Below are 17693 nucleotides of genomic sequence, written 5' to 3'. Positions count from 1 at the left end.
TCAGATGTAGCAGCGCCACCGCCTTTTCGTCTTTGATCGAGCTCCTCGCCGAGGCACCAGCAGCAGGGCGTCTCCACTGCCAGCACCACATAAAGCCCGCCCAAAGACGGGGTTGCGCTGTTGCCAGCGACTCCCGCACCTCCGCGGTTGTAGACACCCGAAGGGTGCCAAAGCTACCGACCCGAAGGGTCAGCACCAAAAATGGGCCGCAGTCGGGGGCTGCCACCACCGGCTGCTCATCCCGCAGTCCCGTAGCCCGATTCACCAACTAAATGGCTCCACCGGGTTCCGCAGAAGGGAGGGACACCAAAGCGTCACTGCGGGCTCAACACGGCCCAGGGTCGCCTTCGTCACAGGGTTGCAAGACTCCCTGCTCAGACTTCCCTTTGCCGAGTGCCCCCCCGCCGGAGCATTCGTTGAGTCGTTTCTTGCCTCCGCGACTCCGGAGACCACGTATCCCTGTGGCAGGGCTACTCGTGTAGCGTGGATTATTTTCCGCCTAGTTGCCACAGCGGCCCATAGTGGGGATCATTCTCCAACCGAGTGATTTCACGAGGGAAGGACCCAGATCGGGGGACCATGACAGGGTTTGGTGGCCTGACTCACGGAAGGTCCGTCCGCGCGGCGAGGCCCTCAATTGCGGGCATCCCTTGCTCCTAAAACTCTTTCGAGCCTGCGCCGGGATCAGCACCATTTTTAGCCTGGCAGGCCTCCTCTTGGGGCAGCAGCACCGCATTCTTCTATAGTCCGTAAACCTCCACCAAGGCCATCTGCCGTGGGTGCTGGCATCGCCAGGCCATCTCTTCTTTTTTTTACTTTTTATTTTTGGGCCTTTGCCTTTTTACAATTTGTCTTTTGGCTGCCTCTTTTTCTTTTTTTCACCCCTCTGGCCTGAGGACTGGTACTCCAGATTATCTAAGGGAGGTCTCAGACATGTCCGTGGCCCAGACATGGCTCTTCCGCTCGCCAGCAACCGCTAAGTGGCGCCAAAGTAACAAGTTACCTTGACGGCGGGTCCACTTGACCGCCAACACCCTTTGGTGTTTGGCCCCAGGGACCCCAGAATAGGTCCTCTCCATATATAACCTCCCGACACAATTCCTATCCCAAAAAAATTTAGTATGGGGGCTCGTTGCACGGCCTGAAAATTAACTATGGGAAATTTTCCAGATCGCTGTGCCATACAAAATGGTGAATTTTTTGGTGCCCGAACCTTTTTCGGTCATGTGAGTGCTGGAATGTGACTTTTTGGGTGGATCCGATGAGCCGAGGCCCAACATCCTCGGCACATGCTCATCGCGTCCTGCACCCACTGTGCGCGGCCGAAAAAGATTATCCATCGAGCCAACACTTCCGTCCCGCTGTCCCCAACGGCCCTTTTTCCCCATTTCTCGCCGACGCGGCCACCTTTTCGCCTCAAACTTTCGGCCCGGGGTGATTCCACCCGCCGCACCGCCCTGTGCCACCCGTTCCTCTGTATCTCCCTGCTTGACCCAAAACGCCCGCCTATCTCGCCAACCAGACCCCCAGCCAAATTCCACACCACCACCGTGTTCCCCGGCCCAAACTACCCCTCCCGAAAAAACCTCCTCCATCCCGCTCAACCATCCCCCATTCGCCCCGAAAGCCACCCTCCACTCACCCAAATTTACATTTTTTCGCCATCCCACCAAAATCAAAACAACAAAACCAACGTGAAAAATCACCTTTTTCACAAATCCTCCCGAAACCTTCGCCAGGGGGTTTCGACCCTGCTGAATCCATTCCCGGCGTTAGTGAGCCCATCCTCGGCACTGCCCCTGCCCCTGCACCCCACCTGCACTCCTCCCCACCACCCAACTATAAACCCCCAATCCCCCTACTTCCACCCCCAGCGGACCTCCTCCGCATTCCTCCCCACCCAGACACCACCTAAGAAAACACCACCTAAGAAAACCCAGACACCACCTAAAAACACTTTCGAAGACGATGAAGCTCGTCGACAAATCGGGCTTTTTCCAGCAGAGGGCACCAGGAGATATCTAATGGAGGGATCTGATGACGACTCGACAATAAATCTCATCAAGGACAGGGGCGTCCATCGCGTAGAGTCTCTTATGGGAGTTCTCTACAGTCATAAAATGGGCTTCATATGAGACTCATATTGGGTCTTTCCATTCTTTTGTGTGCTTGGGCATCATCTTTGGATTTGCAAGTGACAACAAGCATCAAGCCATGGGCCACATCAGCTTTTCATGAACACTCCATGGGTCTTGGAGCTCTCGCTATTGCAGATTCAATAATTGGTGCTGTATCAAGACCAGTATGGGCCCAAATTGCTAACATTATTTCACGGCCTTTCACTTACTTCCTTTCTATTGTATTCTACGTTCTCGGGTATATCATCGTTGCTTCAAGTCATACTATCTCGGCATATATTGTCGGTAGTGCCTTCTCTGCAATGGGGAGTTCAGGAGTTGGTTTTCTTAATCGTGTGATTGTTGCGGATTTGACCACGTTAAAATGGAGAGGACTAGCTACCGAAGCGTTAGCATCCCCGAATATTATTAACATTTGGTACGCCGGCTACATTGTCAAAGACTTGGGTCCGAGCAACTGGAGATGGGGGTACGGAATGTTTTGCATTATCATGCCGGTGGTACTTGCTCCCGCTACTATAATTATGTTTCATTATGAACGGAAGGCGCATAAGCTGCTTCAGGAAGAAGAACTTCAAAAGTACAAAGAAGAAGTTGGCCTTACAAAAAATTGGAAGAAGCTTTTATGGCGGTTAATCGTTGAGGTCGACTTATTCGGCTTAGTCGTTTTGGGCTTTTCTTTTTCCTTGCTTTTATTACCTCTTTCTTTGTACAAGAATGCAGAGAATCTGTGGAGGAATCCTAGCCTAATAGCCATGTTTATTGTTGGTGGAATTCTTTTATTTCTGTTCATTGTTTATGAGTTTAAACTTGCGTCCTATCCTATCCTTCCAAAGAGGTGTTTCAACCGTACGCTTGTGTCCGCAATTGTTATTGATTTCGTATTTCAGGTGGCCGGGAGAATCGTTGCTCTCTATGATTCATCTTATGCGTTAATCGTTAAAGATTGGGATGATCAATACTGGACCTACTACAACAATACCAACACGATGGCTATTTGCGTGTTTGGTATTATCACCGGTATTTGCATGCGTATCACTCGCACGTACAAGAGCTACCAGTATACTGGTATCATGTTGGCTATGATTGGAGCAGGTATCATGATTGAGGGAAGAAATACCAGTACAAAAACTGTAACGATGGTTTGGTCAAGCATCCTTCTTGGCATGGGTAATGGTCTTAGTGCTCCCGGCACGAGTGTTGCTTTGCAAGCATCTATTCCTCATGGAGACTTGGCGATATGTATCTCTTTCTTGTTATTAACAAGCTCGATTGGTGCATCTTTGAGTTCAGCAATCGCCACTGCCATATGGCAAGGAAAGATGGAGAATGCTTTGAGAACACATATGCCCTCTACCGTGTCAGACCAGCAAGTGAGGAAGTTTTTTCTTAATATTGTTGCCCTCCGCAAGTATCCTTTCGATAGTGAGGTGAGGCAAGCTGGAATAAAAGCCTACAGAGAAGTCAATTTCTACTTTTACCCTATCTCCATCGGGTTACAGGTGATACGCCTTGTCGCTGTGTACTTCCAAAGAAGCTATTTCCTCGGTGATAACCATAATGGTGTTGAGGTTAAGAACGGCTTTCCCTCTAGCCCAGAGGAAGGCAGATCTAGGAACTTACTTCCTGAACAGAGAGAGGAAAGGAAATGGAGAAAAAGTCTTTTTCGTTTATTTTGAGCACATTTTCGACCCAACTCTTGTGGTAAGTTGTTGATATTCATAGTCTGATATTAATGTATGTTCACCAAAACTCTACTTCTGTAGCTCAAAATGTATGCTTGAGTGGATTTAAAGGCGTATATTTGCTCATTTCAATTTTCGTGAGGTACGCAAGTACTCGGAAGTAGCTTTTGTTGTGAGCATAATCGTCGGCCAAATTCTGTGATCGCTGAGCTAGAGCAGTTTTCGGAATTGGCAAAACATGAACTTGATTATTATTAAGCAAACTCGAATTTTCAATAATTTCAAACTGCAACACCAGCATGAAGTCTGACATGTTTTTCATGCGGCGTTCTCGCAACTGGTTTTTGTAGCGCTAAAACGCATTGTCGATACCATCAGATGCATAATAGTTTCACGTTGACGCTATAATTGGAATGCAAGGGACAAAAACCGGTGCAGACGCAACAACTCGACACAAAGAAAATTCCCTGTACATCATGCACTGCAAGGGTTTGAAACCAGCTGCCCAACACTCTACGAAAAGATTCAATAGTAGAAAAAGTGATTGCTTCGAACTAACGTCTTTCAGCTTGTTTTATTGTTCTTTTCACTTCATCATCTCCATTGGCTCCTTTAGATATCCGTCAATCGGCAAGCGTAAATCTCTGCAATATAAAGCTAGATGTTTGCACCCAAATATTCCCGGCATTAATTTTTACATCAAACGTTCATGCAGAAGGAAGTGAAAAAATATTCCGGCAGCTCCTTAGAGCTGAGTTCAAGCGGCCATGACTCGGCAGAGTCATCAGAGAAACGTCTCAACGTCGAGGAGAGTCAGGAGGGAATTAAGCGATTCTCCACCGATGTAGTCGAAAACTGCCAAGGTGGTAGCGAATCTGAAGCTGAAACTGATGTCAAGATCGTCAAAGACAGAGGTGTTCATAGGGTGGAGGCTCTCATGAAAATTCTTTACGCTACCAAGAATGGTCTCCAAGTGAGAACCATCTTAGGAGTTTCCATCCTTTTATGTGCTTGGGCTTCGTCTTTAGACATGCAGGTTACCAACAGCATGGCGCCATGGGCCACTTCCGCTTTTAACAAGCACTCTATGGGTCTTGGAGCTCTTGCAATTGCTGATAGAATTATCAGTGCTGTTTCGAGACCAGTTTGGGCTCAGATTGCCAATATTATATCTCGTCCTTTCACGTATTTGATCTCCATAATCTTTTATGTCCTTGGCTACATCATTGTTGCTTCGAGTCACACGATATCTGCTTACATAGTGGGAAGTGCCCTTGCTGCAACAGGAAGCTCCGGCGTTGGGTTCTTAAACAGAGTTATCGTCGCTGACATGACGACTTTAAAATGGAGGGGGCTTGCTACTGAACTTTTATCGGCTCCAAATATTATAAACATTTGGTACGCAGGCTATATTGTTAAGGATTTGGGCTCTGGAAGCTGGAGATGGGGCTATGGAATGTTCTGTATAATTATGCCCGTCGTTCTTGCTCCAGCCACAATTCTCATGTTCCACTACGAGAGAAAGGCTCACAAGGAGCTCGACAGAGAAGAAATCACCAAGTATAAAGAGAACGTTGGCTTCAAAAAAAACTGGAAAAAACTCACTTGGAGAGTCATTGCTGAAGTTGACCTACTCGGTCTACTTCTTTTGGGATTCTCTTTTTCATTACTTTTGTTACCATTTTCTTTGTACAGAGGTGCAGAAAAGCAGTGGAGAAACCCCAGCTTGATTGCCATGTTTATTGTCGGTGGAATCCTCTTTTTTTTCTTCATCATTTATGAGTTCAAATACGCCTCCTATCCAATTCTTCCCAAAAGATGTTTCAACCGTACCCTTGTGTCAGCAATCGTTGTTAGTTTTATGTTCCAAGTTGCCGGCAGGATCATTGCCCTTTACGAATCATCCTACGCTTTAATCGTCAAGGACTGGGACGACCAATATTGGACTTACTACAACAATGCAAACACAATGGCTATTTGTGTGTTCGGCATCGTGTCTGGAATTTGCATGCGTATCACTCGTACATACAAGAGCTACCAATATTTGGGGATAATATTGTGTATGATTGGAGCAGGTATCATGATAGAGGGCAGAAACACTAGTACCAAAACGGTGACGATGGTGTGGTCGAGCATTCTTCTTGGTATGGGTAACGGCTTTAGTGCTCCTGGAACAAGCGTCGCGTTGCAAGCATCTATTCCTCATGGAGACTTAGCAGTGTGCATCTCGTTTTTGTTGTTGACATCTTCCATCGGTGCTTCATTAAGTTCGGCAATCGCCACCGCTATTTGGCAAGCGAAAATGGAGGATGCTTTGAGGAAATACATGCCTGCAACCGTATCGGACCAGCAAGTGAGAAAATTCTTTCTCAACATAGTTGCCCTCCGCAAGTTACCCTTTGACAGTGAGATAAGACAGGCTGGAATCAAAGCCTACAGAGAGGTCAACTTTTATTTCTATCCTATCTCCATCGGATTGCAGGTTATACGTCTTGTCGCCGTATACTTTCAGAGAAGCTATTACCTTGGCGACAATCACAATGCTGTTGAGGACGAGAACGGCATTCCAATTCCAAATGAGGAGAGGAGAATGAACGAGTCTCCCATTGTGAGCAACGAGAAGACAATTACTTGGAAGCAGAAGCTTGCTCGTATTTTCTGATTATGCCCATGATGCTTTCTTGCCGTGAATATTGACGAACATCAGGTGAAATTACATGTTCTTGCAAAGTTGTAGCCAATATTGTTTCACTACAGTAATGAATTGTATATGTGAACAAGGAGTACGATAATACTTGCACGAGATTGAGCATTCTCGGTATCCTTAGTGAGGAGGTCCACGCTAGGGGTACTTTCAAACAATTGACGCTCCCTTGCAGACGTAAGTTTTTAGCGGACACGATTCCGAGAATGATACCCTCAAGCAATCTCCCTCCTCATGAAAAGAATTGGTCGGCTTCGCTGGTTTGTGGACTTATTCTCTGCTTCAGCATCCAGAAGTTGATAAAAATCGGTAAAATACTGTGAAATTTCGTAGCATTACCCTGTGTACCCCTTCTCCGCAAGGCATCGCATGAACTGTCAGAGACTTTCATTTTTTTGTGATTCCAAAAATACATGTAAACAACACCATCTCATATACACCGATGTGTCAAAGTAGATCATAAAAGCCACGAGGCTCAAGCCCCAATCGCTTAGTGAAGAGCGAGGGTGGCGTACATTTCAGAAAGCTTGCCGCTTTTTCTGGAAGTCTTTTCAAAAAAATTAAGCCAGCAACAACGACAAAAATAGATGACAGAGAAACAGAATGGGAGATCGTAGTAGTCAAACATGCACCGTTTACATTAAAGTTCCTATTCTTAGAAGAACATTACGTCCATCATGACGTTTAGGCGCACGGCACCAGGGGTGCCGTCTGCTTTCAGCCAAATGATGTTTACATAGACCTGTACGATGACAGTGACACAAACTGACGTTGCAAGATTTATAATCCATGTGCAAAGTATGGAGGAATTTCATCGGAAGATCATTCAAGTGTCTATCAAACCTTTGCTGAAACCCTTCTCGGGTCTGTATTTTGAGACTCAACACGGCCATCTAAAACATCCTGCTACCCCCCTAGAAACGAAATTTCCTACGTAGATCAAATCACCAGCGCGAAGGCACCGTGACGTAACTCTCACGCACGCGATGTTCTTTCCTGTCATTTTCTCGCTTGTGGAATGCATACTAAGGGCAAGCCACCCACTTTTCCATATGTGTAATAGCTAAATTTAGCACTCTTTGGCTCCATGCTTCGGTTTCAATGGTCTCTAACCTGCGGACTGAAGTATAAAAAGTGGTCTGTTTCCTCTAGGTTCGTATTTCTTCATTCATCTCTTCTCAATCACAAACACAATCATGAAGTTCTCTACCCTCGCTTTTATTGCTAGCACCGCTATTGCCGCCGAGACTGTCAACCTCCAAGTCGTTTCTGACAACGGAGACCTCAACGGTAAGGGTATTCAATGGCTTCACGAGGGCGCCGGTTTTGCTTACTTTAAGGTGATCGACCAACTTGGCCAGGAATTCCAATACGATGCTGACCACAAGTTGCTCTACCAGCCAGAGCAACAATACCCAGCTAATGTTGGTGAAATGTTTGATTTTCTTGCAGTCGGCATCTCTGTCACTCCCAGCAATGTTACATTCAACGAAAAAGGTGAGCTCGACATCGGTAAGCAGATTTACGCTTGTAAGAATGTGAATGACCCATACCACTACTTTGATTCTAGCTACGGTCTTCTCCTCGATGCTCCAAACGAAAGCTGTGTCAAGGTTGCCCTCAAGAAGATTGGCGGTACACAATCACCATCGCCTTCTCCAAAGCCATCTGCCTCTATTACTCATGGCTGGAACACAACTGTGACTGATGATGTTACTGTGACTGGCTACACCACCTACTGCCCTATCCCAACAACCATCACCATCACCACCTGTGTTCAGCAGACTTGCGGCCCTAAGACAATCACCGTCGATGAGCCAAAGACCGTTACCGTTACTGAGGAGTGTATCATTCCTTCCACCACCCCAGTCAAGCCAACCTCGTCTGGGGTCACCTCCGCTCCACAACCCACTACCCCAACCACTATTGCTGCTCCATCCACTTCTTCTAAGGCTTCACTGGCTGTTGTCTCCTCCTACGAGGGTGGTGCCGCCAAGAACGCTGCTGGTATCGCAGCTGGTGTCGCTGGTGTTGCTGCTATGTTGATCTAATGACTTGATACTATTTGAACCGTTTCGGTAAGGTACATACCAAAAATAATTGTTGAGTAACTTTGTTAGGTGTAGAATTCACATGGAGCACCGACCTTTAGGCATTTCTCAAGGTAGTGTTTATTTACGTACTAGATTTCACACAAGATTGATAGCATACAGACATATATTGGGTACAGAAGCAAAAAAATGCTAGACACAATTTTTTTTTTGAGAATCAATCGTATCCACATTGATTTGGGTATTGCCTGTCACTGAATGGTTGAGGAAATACACCAAGTTGGATCAAACGAGACATGTCCCACTCAACAGCGTTCTCACATTTCCAGTTCCAGAAAATCCAGCCACTAGCAGTCGAGTAAGCATCAATCTGGCCTTCAATGAACCTCCGAAGGTTTTGCTTGTGCTCCTCAGTCCATTCATCAGGATTAGTATATGGTTCACATTCACCAAACTTAGGCGAATTCATATACTGGCCAAGCCAACGAGAACCACGCCCAATGCCGTTCAACCACATGACACAGTCAGTAAGAGCAGCCGACCACTCACCAACAATATTCCAGTGGTACTCTTTGGTGTGGTTGGTGCCTAACTCGCAAGCGAGTTGAACGTGTTCAGTGATGTTCATACCTAATTCCTCAGGAGTATGCCATTGGTAGTGATGGTGGTCTACAACCACCTTCCAATATCCTTCATCAACAGTCATAAAGTCATTCCAATAGCCCGGTTCCTCCATGAATGCATCACTGATGATGACGTTGTTGTATGATAGCGAGTTCAAGTATCTCATGTTGCCGTAGCCCCATCTGTAAAAGTTTTTGAGCTTGTTCATATCGGAAACTATGCCAAGCGGCTCGTTCAACAATTCGATGCCGCTCACGACATCCTCAAATTCAGAACCACCGTACTTGTCAAAAATGTTTTGCAATACTGTGAGCGTGAGTGAAAGGTTGTCATCATGGAGAAATCCAATAGATTTTCTCAACTCTTCCAAAGAATCAAAAGAACCTCTCAACCCAGAACTTCCCGAGCCATTCTGAGATCCTGGAGCACCGTGCAAGTCGATCCAGGCAACAATTCCATACTTACGAGCCCACCCAAGTGCTCTTTCCAAGTAAAAGTCCTGACCCAGGACATACGGGTCGTCCTCCTTCATTCCATAAGCCCAGTAGCCCACTGGGATTCTCACGGTGTTGATACCTGCATCAGCCATTGCCTCGAAATCTGACTCCTGGTACCATGTATCCCAATGGTGCTCCAACCTCCTCTTTGCCTCTTCTTTACCGAGAAACATGGTGTAGTGGTATTCGTCGACGGGGATTTCGCCGGGTTCAAAAGCTTTGAAGAGGGATGGCGTTATGTAGGGCTCAAGTAAGAACCAACCACCCAAATTGACACCATTGACCGTCTTGTTCTCATAGTCCCAGTCAGAAGCCTTTGGTCCTCTCTTAGCAATCGTTGCAGCCAAAGTGACTGTTGCCAAAGTAAGGAAGCTGAAAATTTTCATTCCACTTGCTTATGTAATGAAGTTGCAACACCACAGAAAGTAAACGAAAAAGAAACCCAACTTGGTAGACGTAATCGTAGGAAGTTCACAACAGGTGTTTAGGTACGATGGCTTCACTGTTGAGCACTTTGTTGAGGTGGTAGTACAAAGAAAGGCGGGAAAGTCACCCCCTTTATACCTTTCCCCACGGCCGGCTCCATTGGGAAAGGAAATTTCAAAAGGTTCAGGCCCATTAAGCGATAGCAACTAGACCTGTATTGACGAGAGGGAAGCCGCACACTAAACGTCTGCAAACTGCGAGGAAGAATGCACGATGGACCCTTCGAAAAATAGAAGAGCCTGACTCCTCTTCGTTTTTACGTACATTGATTTCTGGCCAACTCGTGAGACTCGCTTTGTAAGGGGTATCGATCTAATCTGATTTCTGTTTCATTTTACTTGTATTTTTACTATTGATCAAGATATTCAGGTAGGTGGAGCCGAGAGCATCGAGGAGCGCTAGCGGTAATTCCGCCCTCTAATTCCGCAGAAGCATAATGTATAGTACGTTTACAATACAAAAATTGGCTGAAGAACGTGGGGTTTGGACTAATTCGACCATACATGTCCCCGAATTAGACGGTAAAGCTCCTGTTTGTAAAAGAGCCTTCTGCATGGCCTATTCAGGTTGCCCCGCCAGAAAGTGCTATGGTGAGTACGTGCACTAACTGAGGCCACGAAAGGAGCCTCGAGGGATAACTTTTCCCGGACTTATTGCCTATTTCATCGAAAGCAAAGAATCGAAGAAGCAGCAGTTTGGTTTACCTTTCAAGCTCAAAAACGGTATCTGAATGGCATTACTCTACATGTCAAACCTCCATTGTAGAAATAAGCTTCGAATAAGCAAAAGTCGAAGAGAAAAAAATGAGAAGCATGCTAGTCCATATCGCTGGTGTGTACCGGTTGCTCAGCCTAAATGCAAGCTCTTTGTTTGGGACAATGCCTTGGCAAAATTTTCTGTGACCGACCCCCCATGAAATCTTCTCCTTGATCGTGATGCTAGCGGCAATTCTGCCGAACAATGAACTCGGGCTCGGGTCAATTTATTTTCCGCTAGTGAACCAGTTGCATGACGTTTGTGCGTTTGTTTCCAATTTATCCGGGGACCAATAAGAGATGATACTTGATCAAGAGTTTGTTGGGCAGCCCTCAACAAAGACCACATACTTCTGCGGTACACGTGGAAGGCATTGATAGAGCGAAATTTCACTAAGAGTATCAATTCGAAGAGCGATCTTGGCCTAATTTCATGATTACCGAGATAGCTTTACTCTAATATCTCATACCTCAGCAAGACGTCTTATGCAACCGAACCAAATCCCATCAAAAGAATTCATTTGACTTTTAACGCGATTGAATGACCTTCGAGCCTAGCTTCAAAGCTTATTGACAGCCGTTTGCTACCTGGGTGCAATATGCATTGAATTTTGATGCATCCACATCTAGAGCTATCAAAAATACAATTACTCTTCGCAATGCCTCGGCTTGGCTGGCAAGGTAGACCTGATTACAAAGCCTCAAAGCTAAGTTATGCAAATGGTCAATGCCGAGGGCCAGATGAACCTCGTTATAACTCGAGCATTATAATGCAACCTAGGTGACACAAAATCGAAGACACCATTCTGGTGTTGTATTTACAAAGGAACCTCCAACGGCCAACAATGTGCCACCGCTAGGACCTCCTGATTGCTCGTAGACTCAATTGAAGTGGGGCACAGACTCTACTAGGCAACGCATTGTGCTCTGAAGCAAAAGCGATGTAAAGTCGTAAGAGATGAAAAACCGTGAATCATGGTCCAAAATTGAAAACGTATGCAACGCTACAGTCACTTGGTCCGAAGTCCAGATCGTGAGCTTCATGTTCGTGAAGCTTACATACCGCTTTCATAAGCACACGTCGATGAAAATCTCATGATATTCAACTGCTCTACCGACGTTGGGCCCTCCTCTCTGTATTTTCGGACATATCACGGAGATCAATTTTTCACTGGCAAACAATGGCTGCTTAGGAGACTCCCACCATCTTTCCGTGCGCTCCCCGCTTTGTTCAAGAGGTGAGGTAGACCACCACTAGAAGCATTGTAAGAATGCTTAGTGATTTGTGAACGGTACCTTTGAGATCACGCAAACGTTCCAACAGATCTAGGGATCTTGTTGTTATCTCCTAGCAAGTATCTGCGTTCCGGAGTTCCCCTCAATACCCACCCGAGGCTTTACCCCAAACTGGGGAGTCATGTGGAGGTTACGAGAAAAAAACATATATATCCTGTAACGTCCATGAGTAAATCCGTCACAGATTTTAATTCTTATACGATGATGCTTTCAGAAGATTTTCCGGCTCTTCCGTGGTGGGCATGGGCTCTCCTCGCTGTTCTTGTCTACACTGTCGGAACAAACACAAGCTATTATGTGAGATCCCGCAGGCTGGGAGCTTCGTCTGCCCCATTCTTGAATGATCACTTCTACGGCTTCTGGTTTACTAAAGAGATCTTGCGCAGGCGCAAGACCGGTGAAATGCCCGAGATGTTCCAGGAAATGTATAAAAAGGTGAAGAGAGACAGTCTCCTCTTCAGAACCACAGGCAACTTGAGATATTGCACTCGTGATCCGGAGAATATCAAGGCCGTCTTGGGCACGCAGTTCAACGACTTCTCCTTGGGGCTTCGCCACAAACAGTTCAAAGTTGTCCTTGGCGATGGAATCTTCACTTTGGATGGCGCTGGCTGGAAACACTCGAGAGCTATGCTCAGACCCCAGTTTGCCAGGGAGCAGGTCTCTCACGTCACCATGTTGGAGCCGCATGTCCAGCAGGTAATCAGACGAATTCGGGCTACTGGCGGTACCAAGTTCGATATTCAGCCGCTATTCTTCAAATTGACAATTGACTCGGGAACCGAGTTTTTGTTTGGCGAGTCCTGCTCCTCTCTCCAGGATGACATCGTTGACTACTCCCAACTCACCGGCCCCGCAGAGATGGGTGAGTTCCCAAAAGCATTCAACTTATCCCAGCTGTACCTACTCATGAGAATGGGGTTCCTGCAGCTTTACTTCCTTCTCAACACCCCCGAGTTCCGCAAGAGCAACAAGATCGTTCACGGCTTTGCAGACTACTATGTTAATAAGGCACTCAATGCCACTGATGAAGAAATTGAGAAGGGCTCTCAAGGAGGCTATGTCTTTTTGTATGAGTTGGTGAAGCAGACGAGAAACCCTAAGGTATTGAGAGACCAGTGCTTGAACATCCTTGTAGCTGCTAGAGATACTACCGCAGGTCTTTTGTCGTTTGTATTCTTTGAGCTTGCAAGAAACCCAGCTATTTTCAACAAATTGCGTTCGGAGATAGTCGACGCTTTTGGTGAAGGGGAATCGGCCGACCTCAGCAAGATGACGTTTGAATCACTTAAGAGGCTCGAGTATTTGAAGTGGGTGCTCAATGAGACCTTGAGATTATACCCTTCTGTTCCTCAAAACTCGAGGTTGGCGACCAGAGACACAACGCTTCCAAGAGGTGGAGGTCCAGATGGAAATGATCCAGTTTTCATCCCAAAGGGTGAAGTTGTTGTCTACACGGTGTACTCTATGCACAGAAACCCGGCAATCTATGGCGAAGATGCTCATATCTTCCGTCCTGAAAGATGGGGAGAGCCAGACCTCAAAAAGGTCGGCTGGGGCTTCCTACCTTTCAATGGTGGTCCACGTATCTGTTTGGGGCAGCAGTTTGCCTTGACTGAAGCCTCTTATGTTACTGTGAGGCTCTTGCAGAACTTCTCGAGGATTCTGTCGTTTGACGAGCCGGGTGACCCAAAGAAGAATACACACTTGACGATGTCACTACTCAATGGAGCTAATATCAGTTTGTCTTGATTGTTTATAACATTTAGGAAATCATGAGAAATATTTATGGGAAATGTCCAATTCTCGGGCCGAAGTAACCTTCTGGAGCCTCTTCTGTGACGTTCATCAATCTCTGTCTTCCATAACCACCCTCAAATCCCTGGAAAGAGACGTTGTTTCCCCACCATGAGAGGGGCTTCTCGTTGTATTGCACGGAAAAGAAGATAATGATACTGCTGAAGGCAACGCCAGCGTCCAAAGCTCCAGACAAAACGTAGTTGTACTTCTCCCACCAAGCCTCGTAACGCTTTCTGATGACGAACATGAAAGCAAAGGAGGCGTAGAGACCAGCTGTGTAATACGACAAATTGTAAGGGGAGTAGATCAACATACCACCAATAATCAACGTTGGCTGGAAGTACTTGGCTATCTTCTTTGGTCCGTACTTTTTGAAAAGTATACATGGAATGGGAAGAAGTGCTCCAAGCAAAAAACACCATTGCAAAATTGGATAGAGACCACCAAAGACCTTTCTAGGGCCAATAACACCCCACAAGACCGATGCCGAAAAGAAGACGTTTGAACTAGGGCAGAAAAATTTCTGGTTGCTTTGGGGTGTGCAGTAGTTGTCCACGTTATCGATCATAAAATTCATCACTGCTAAGGCGATAAATGATGAAAGGAACAAGGAAAGCATTTGGCAGCGGAAAAGTGATCTAGGTGGAATCTTGACGTAGTGAGCCATTTTCTGATCAGTGATGTAGTTCTGTGCTTGCCCGTTGATGTTGTAACCCAACGCTTTGATGAAGTTCAAAGCAAGACCGTTACCAGGAATCGCATAACCTGTGATGATCTGCACCAACACATTGAGACCGAAAGTCCAGCCGGTGGTCGAGAGAATGGCCGTGAGAGGAATTAAGAAAACGAAGTTGATTCCAAGGGCGAAGAATATACCCCACACTGGTGTCTCGGCAGGATAAACCTTGACACAGATTATGGCAAATACGATGGCAATAACCAAGACGACAAGAAACACCCAGTCAGCAACTTCTTTGTAATTTCTCATCATGACAGTGTGTGGATCGTCGAATCCCTCAAAAGTTGATCTTCTAAAGTTCCTGAATGAGCTGCCAAGATTCTTCAATGCAAGCCACATTGGCTTGTAGTTCAAAGCAACTTCATAAATAATGGCAAATGGGTACAAGGCAATGAACGAGCCGTACACAATCAAGTTAGCGGCAGAGTAAAATGGAGGACCAACAACTTCATACTTTGCAGCATCAAATAATGACCTTTCGTTGACGACCTCATTGACATCGTATCTCTGGCCCTTGTTGTTGTACAATGTTGAAGTATTGATGGGAAGGTAAGCAGACCAAAGGTAGTTGGAGTAGTAAACACCAATGATGCAAATGAAACCGATTAAGGTGCCAATGTACTGGTTTACCTGCGAGTAAAAAGGAACTGTTAATGCAAGGTTCCAGTTAATGATATTCCAGTCGAATGTAGGTATTGGGTTCAATCCCAAACCTCCGACGAAACCAGTGACAATGTTTAAATGGAAGTTATCAGGAGCAATCCAGCTGATCCAGTTGAAGTACGATAACGCTTCGAAAAGGTAGTTAGGAAACCAAAAATAAAGGAAAGAACCTGAGAAAGCAATGAAGAAGAAGGAATATCTTGATATAGTCCATCCATTGATATTAGCTTTCTTCTCTGGCTGCAACAAAGCTCTGTTTAAAGCAAGCGTGGGTAAGATGGTAGGCCACATCGCTCTTACAGGATACACAGCAAACTTCCTGAGAATACCAGCAAAGCCAAATCCCATAAAGTTTGTGGCAAGAATAAGCAAAATCTGGTATCCCCAGCCAGCCCACTGATTGTTGTAATAGTGAGGAAGCCTTTGGACGTGGATATTGTACGAGACGTAAGGCGTGCCGGCAGAGATGGAGTAAAAAATGGTAGATAACATTTGCTCCTTGTAATTCCACGGTCCAGGGTTCAAGTCAATGGACCATCTCCAAAGCTTGATCTTGCGCTTGGGAAGAATCCTCGCCAACAATTCCCCAGAGGGGTATAGCAAAAGCTGGACGACAGGGGCACCCAAAGAGATACCAGGCTGTCTTTCGGCGAAGAACTGATTGATGAAGGTTCCTACAGCAGTCCAAATTATTCCCAAAATGTAAACTCTGATGGTTTCAGCAGGAAGCTGGGTGTCGTCATAAGGATTCGTCACCGACCTTACCTCGGGATAAGGCGAGTGGTAGGCGATCATCACAGCCTCCGTTCGAATTTGCAAATCCCAGTCAAAGATCTCGTAATGGCCTGCTTCTTCGTCAGAAGTAGACGTGATAAGATCTGAGCTTGAACCCTTCTCAATGGTTTGTTGAGCGATACCTTTCTCATTAACGGCCAGCAACGAGTCCTTTTCGGTGAATTTGGCTCTAGCAAGCTCGTCGGGAGCCATGTTGTAGAGCTTTTCAATAAAGTCATATTCCTCTGTGGGAATGTTAACATCATCGTTATGTTCCTTCAAGTACTTCTTCAACACTTCCAACGACTCCTCGATCAGCATCAGGGACACTTTTTCCAACATAAAAGTCGCAGCAACAGGCAACTCGTCCAAAGTCTCCAACCCTTCGAAGTGAAGACGCTTTAACACATAGTACTTCTGATCGGAGCTGAGACCAGAAGCTACGTCTTCAAGAGCGACCTCGTGAGACGCGAGCGCCGTAAGATCAACTTGGTGAGCGTCGATGTCTGTGCGACTTCCCACACTCACGATGTGAGACAAGACCTCGCCTTTGTTCTGTGCGGGTTCAGAGTTTGCAGCCATGGAAGAATGTGAATGGAGACCACAAAAAAAAAGAATGAAAGAAAAGATTTTTTGAGGCAGCTTGTCTGGTATTTATGGCTCGAATCACATCATGTCCTGGGCAACAATTTTACAAGAATACCAAGACCTGACTCGTGTCTTGGTTCAGAGCAAAAAAACCTTGCGGCTCGCATGATGCACAATCTCATTGATACGAGAAGTGTTGCAGTGATACACGAATTCTTGTGCAAGGCGGGTCTTGTGATAGATCACAATAATTTTCTAGCCACTTCTGTGTGCGCAAAACTAAGAGCCACAACTTCATTGGTCGTACATATACTGAATGCGCTTCTTGTTTGAATTTTGCAGCCGTATCGCCAACACCCAGAGCTCAAGCTTCACAAATAGTCATAGCCTTTTGTGACGTTACAAATTCCACGAAATCATCCGATTGCACTTGTTTCATGAAGACCAAGCGAAGGGTCTTATCGATCCACAGCACGGCACCAACGGAGCGTTTGGCACTCTTATCACCACAATTTTCCTCTTGGCAGACCCCCACCAAAGCCGCGCCCAGTGTTATTTTTCTCCCGCAGAGTTCCTTCGAAAATGCGGATAAACTTGACGTTTGCAGGATGCTCACCGCAAGATCTTGCATCATCGATCTGAGTGCGATTTCTCTGCAGCCGTACGCCTCAGCAACTAAACAACATAAAGTTTAAACAGAATCGTTTTTCATTCCGTTTTATCTTTGGTGTGGCTCTTCATTGCTTGAGCCTCTCGGTGCAAGCCAAGCAGAGCTTTGACATTACCGAAATGCAAACCATACCTCCCCGCGAAAGTCTTGGCATGATGCCGTACGCCGAGATGGACATGGTTAACTTCGTTATCACCAGGTGACACATTCCATATAGAGTAAC

The 17693-nt window shown here is 46.0% G+C and overlaps 6 protein-coding genes across 6 annotated transcripts; 4 read left to right on the top strand and 2 right to left on the bottom strand. All coding sequences in view use genetic code 12, as the record gives it.

Moving 5' to 3' along the window:
* Nucleotides 1–2440: 2440 nt before the first annotated feature.
* On the top strand, nt 2441–3817 carry CJI96_0004676 (uncharacterized protein; the record flags this gene model as incomplete). The annotated part of the gene is made up of 1 exon (XM_029036927.2): nt 2441–3817. One exon carries the CDS (start codon nt 2441–2443, stop codon nt 3815–3817), a length of 1377 nt encoding a protein of 458 aa, XP_028889024.2.
* Nucleotides 3818–4532: 715 nt separating this feature from the next.
* CJI96_0004675 (uncharacterized protein) lies at nt 4533–6485 on the top strand (the record flags this gene model as incomplete). The annotated part of the gene is made up of 1 exon (XM_029036926.2): nt 4533–6485. The coding sequence occupies one exon, from the start codon at nt 4533–4535 to the stop codon at nt 6483–6485; it is 1953 nt and encodes a 650-aa protein (XP_028889023.2).
* A 1238-nt stretch (nt 6486–7723) lies between these two features.
* Nucleotides 7724–8578, top strand: CJI96_0004674 (uncharacterized protein; the record flags this gene model as incomplete). Its single annotated transcript, XM_029036925.1, has 1 exon — nt 7724–8578. One exon carries the CDS (start codon nt 7724–7726, stop codon nt 8576–8578), a length of 855 nt encoding a protein of 284 aa, XP_028889022.1.
* Nucleotides 8579–8795: 217 nt separating this feature from the next.
* Nucleotides 8796–10085, bottom strand: CJI96_0004673 (uncharacterized protein; the record flags this gene model as incomplete). Its single annotated transcript, XM_029036924.2, has 1 exon — nt 8796–10085. The coding sequence occupies one exon, from the start codon at nt 10083–10085 to the stop codon at nt 8796–8798; it is 1290 nt and encodes a 429-aa protein (XP_028889021.2).
* A 2352-nt stretch (nt 10086–12437) lies between these two features.
* On the top strand, nt 12438–13988 carry CJI96_0004672 (cytochrome P450; the record flags this gene model as incomplete). The annotated part of the gene is made up of 1 exon (XM_029036923.2): nt 12438–13988. One exon carries the CDS (start codon nt 12438–12440, stop codon nt 13986–13988), a length of 1551 nt encoding a protein of 516 aa, XP_028889020.2.
* A 34-nt stretch (nt 13989–14022) lies between these two features.
* Nucleotides 14023–16794, bottom strand: CJI96_0004671 (OPT family small oligopeptide transporter; the record flags this gene model as incomplete). The annotated part of the gene is made up of 1 exon (XM_029036922.2): nt 14023–16794. One exon carries the CDS (start codon nt 16792–16794, stop codon nt 14023–14025), a length of 2772 nt encoding a protein of 923 aa, XP_028889019.2.
* Nucleotides 16795–17693: the final 899 nt, after the last annotated feature.

This window comes from Candidozyma auris, chromosome 5 (assembly GCF_003013715.1).
Source record: "Candidozyma auris chromosome 5, complete sequence".
NCBI lineage: Eukaryota > Fungi > Ascomycota > Pichiomycetes > Serinales > Metschnikowiaceae > Candidozyma > Candidozyma auris.
This window is presented reverse-complemented; position numbering and strand designations above follow the sequence as displayed.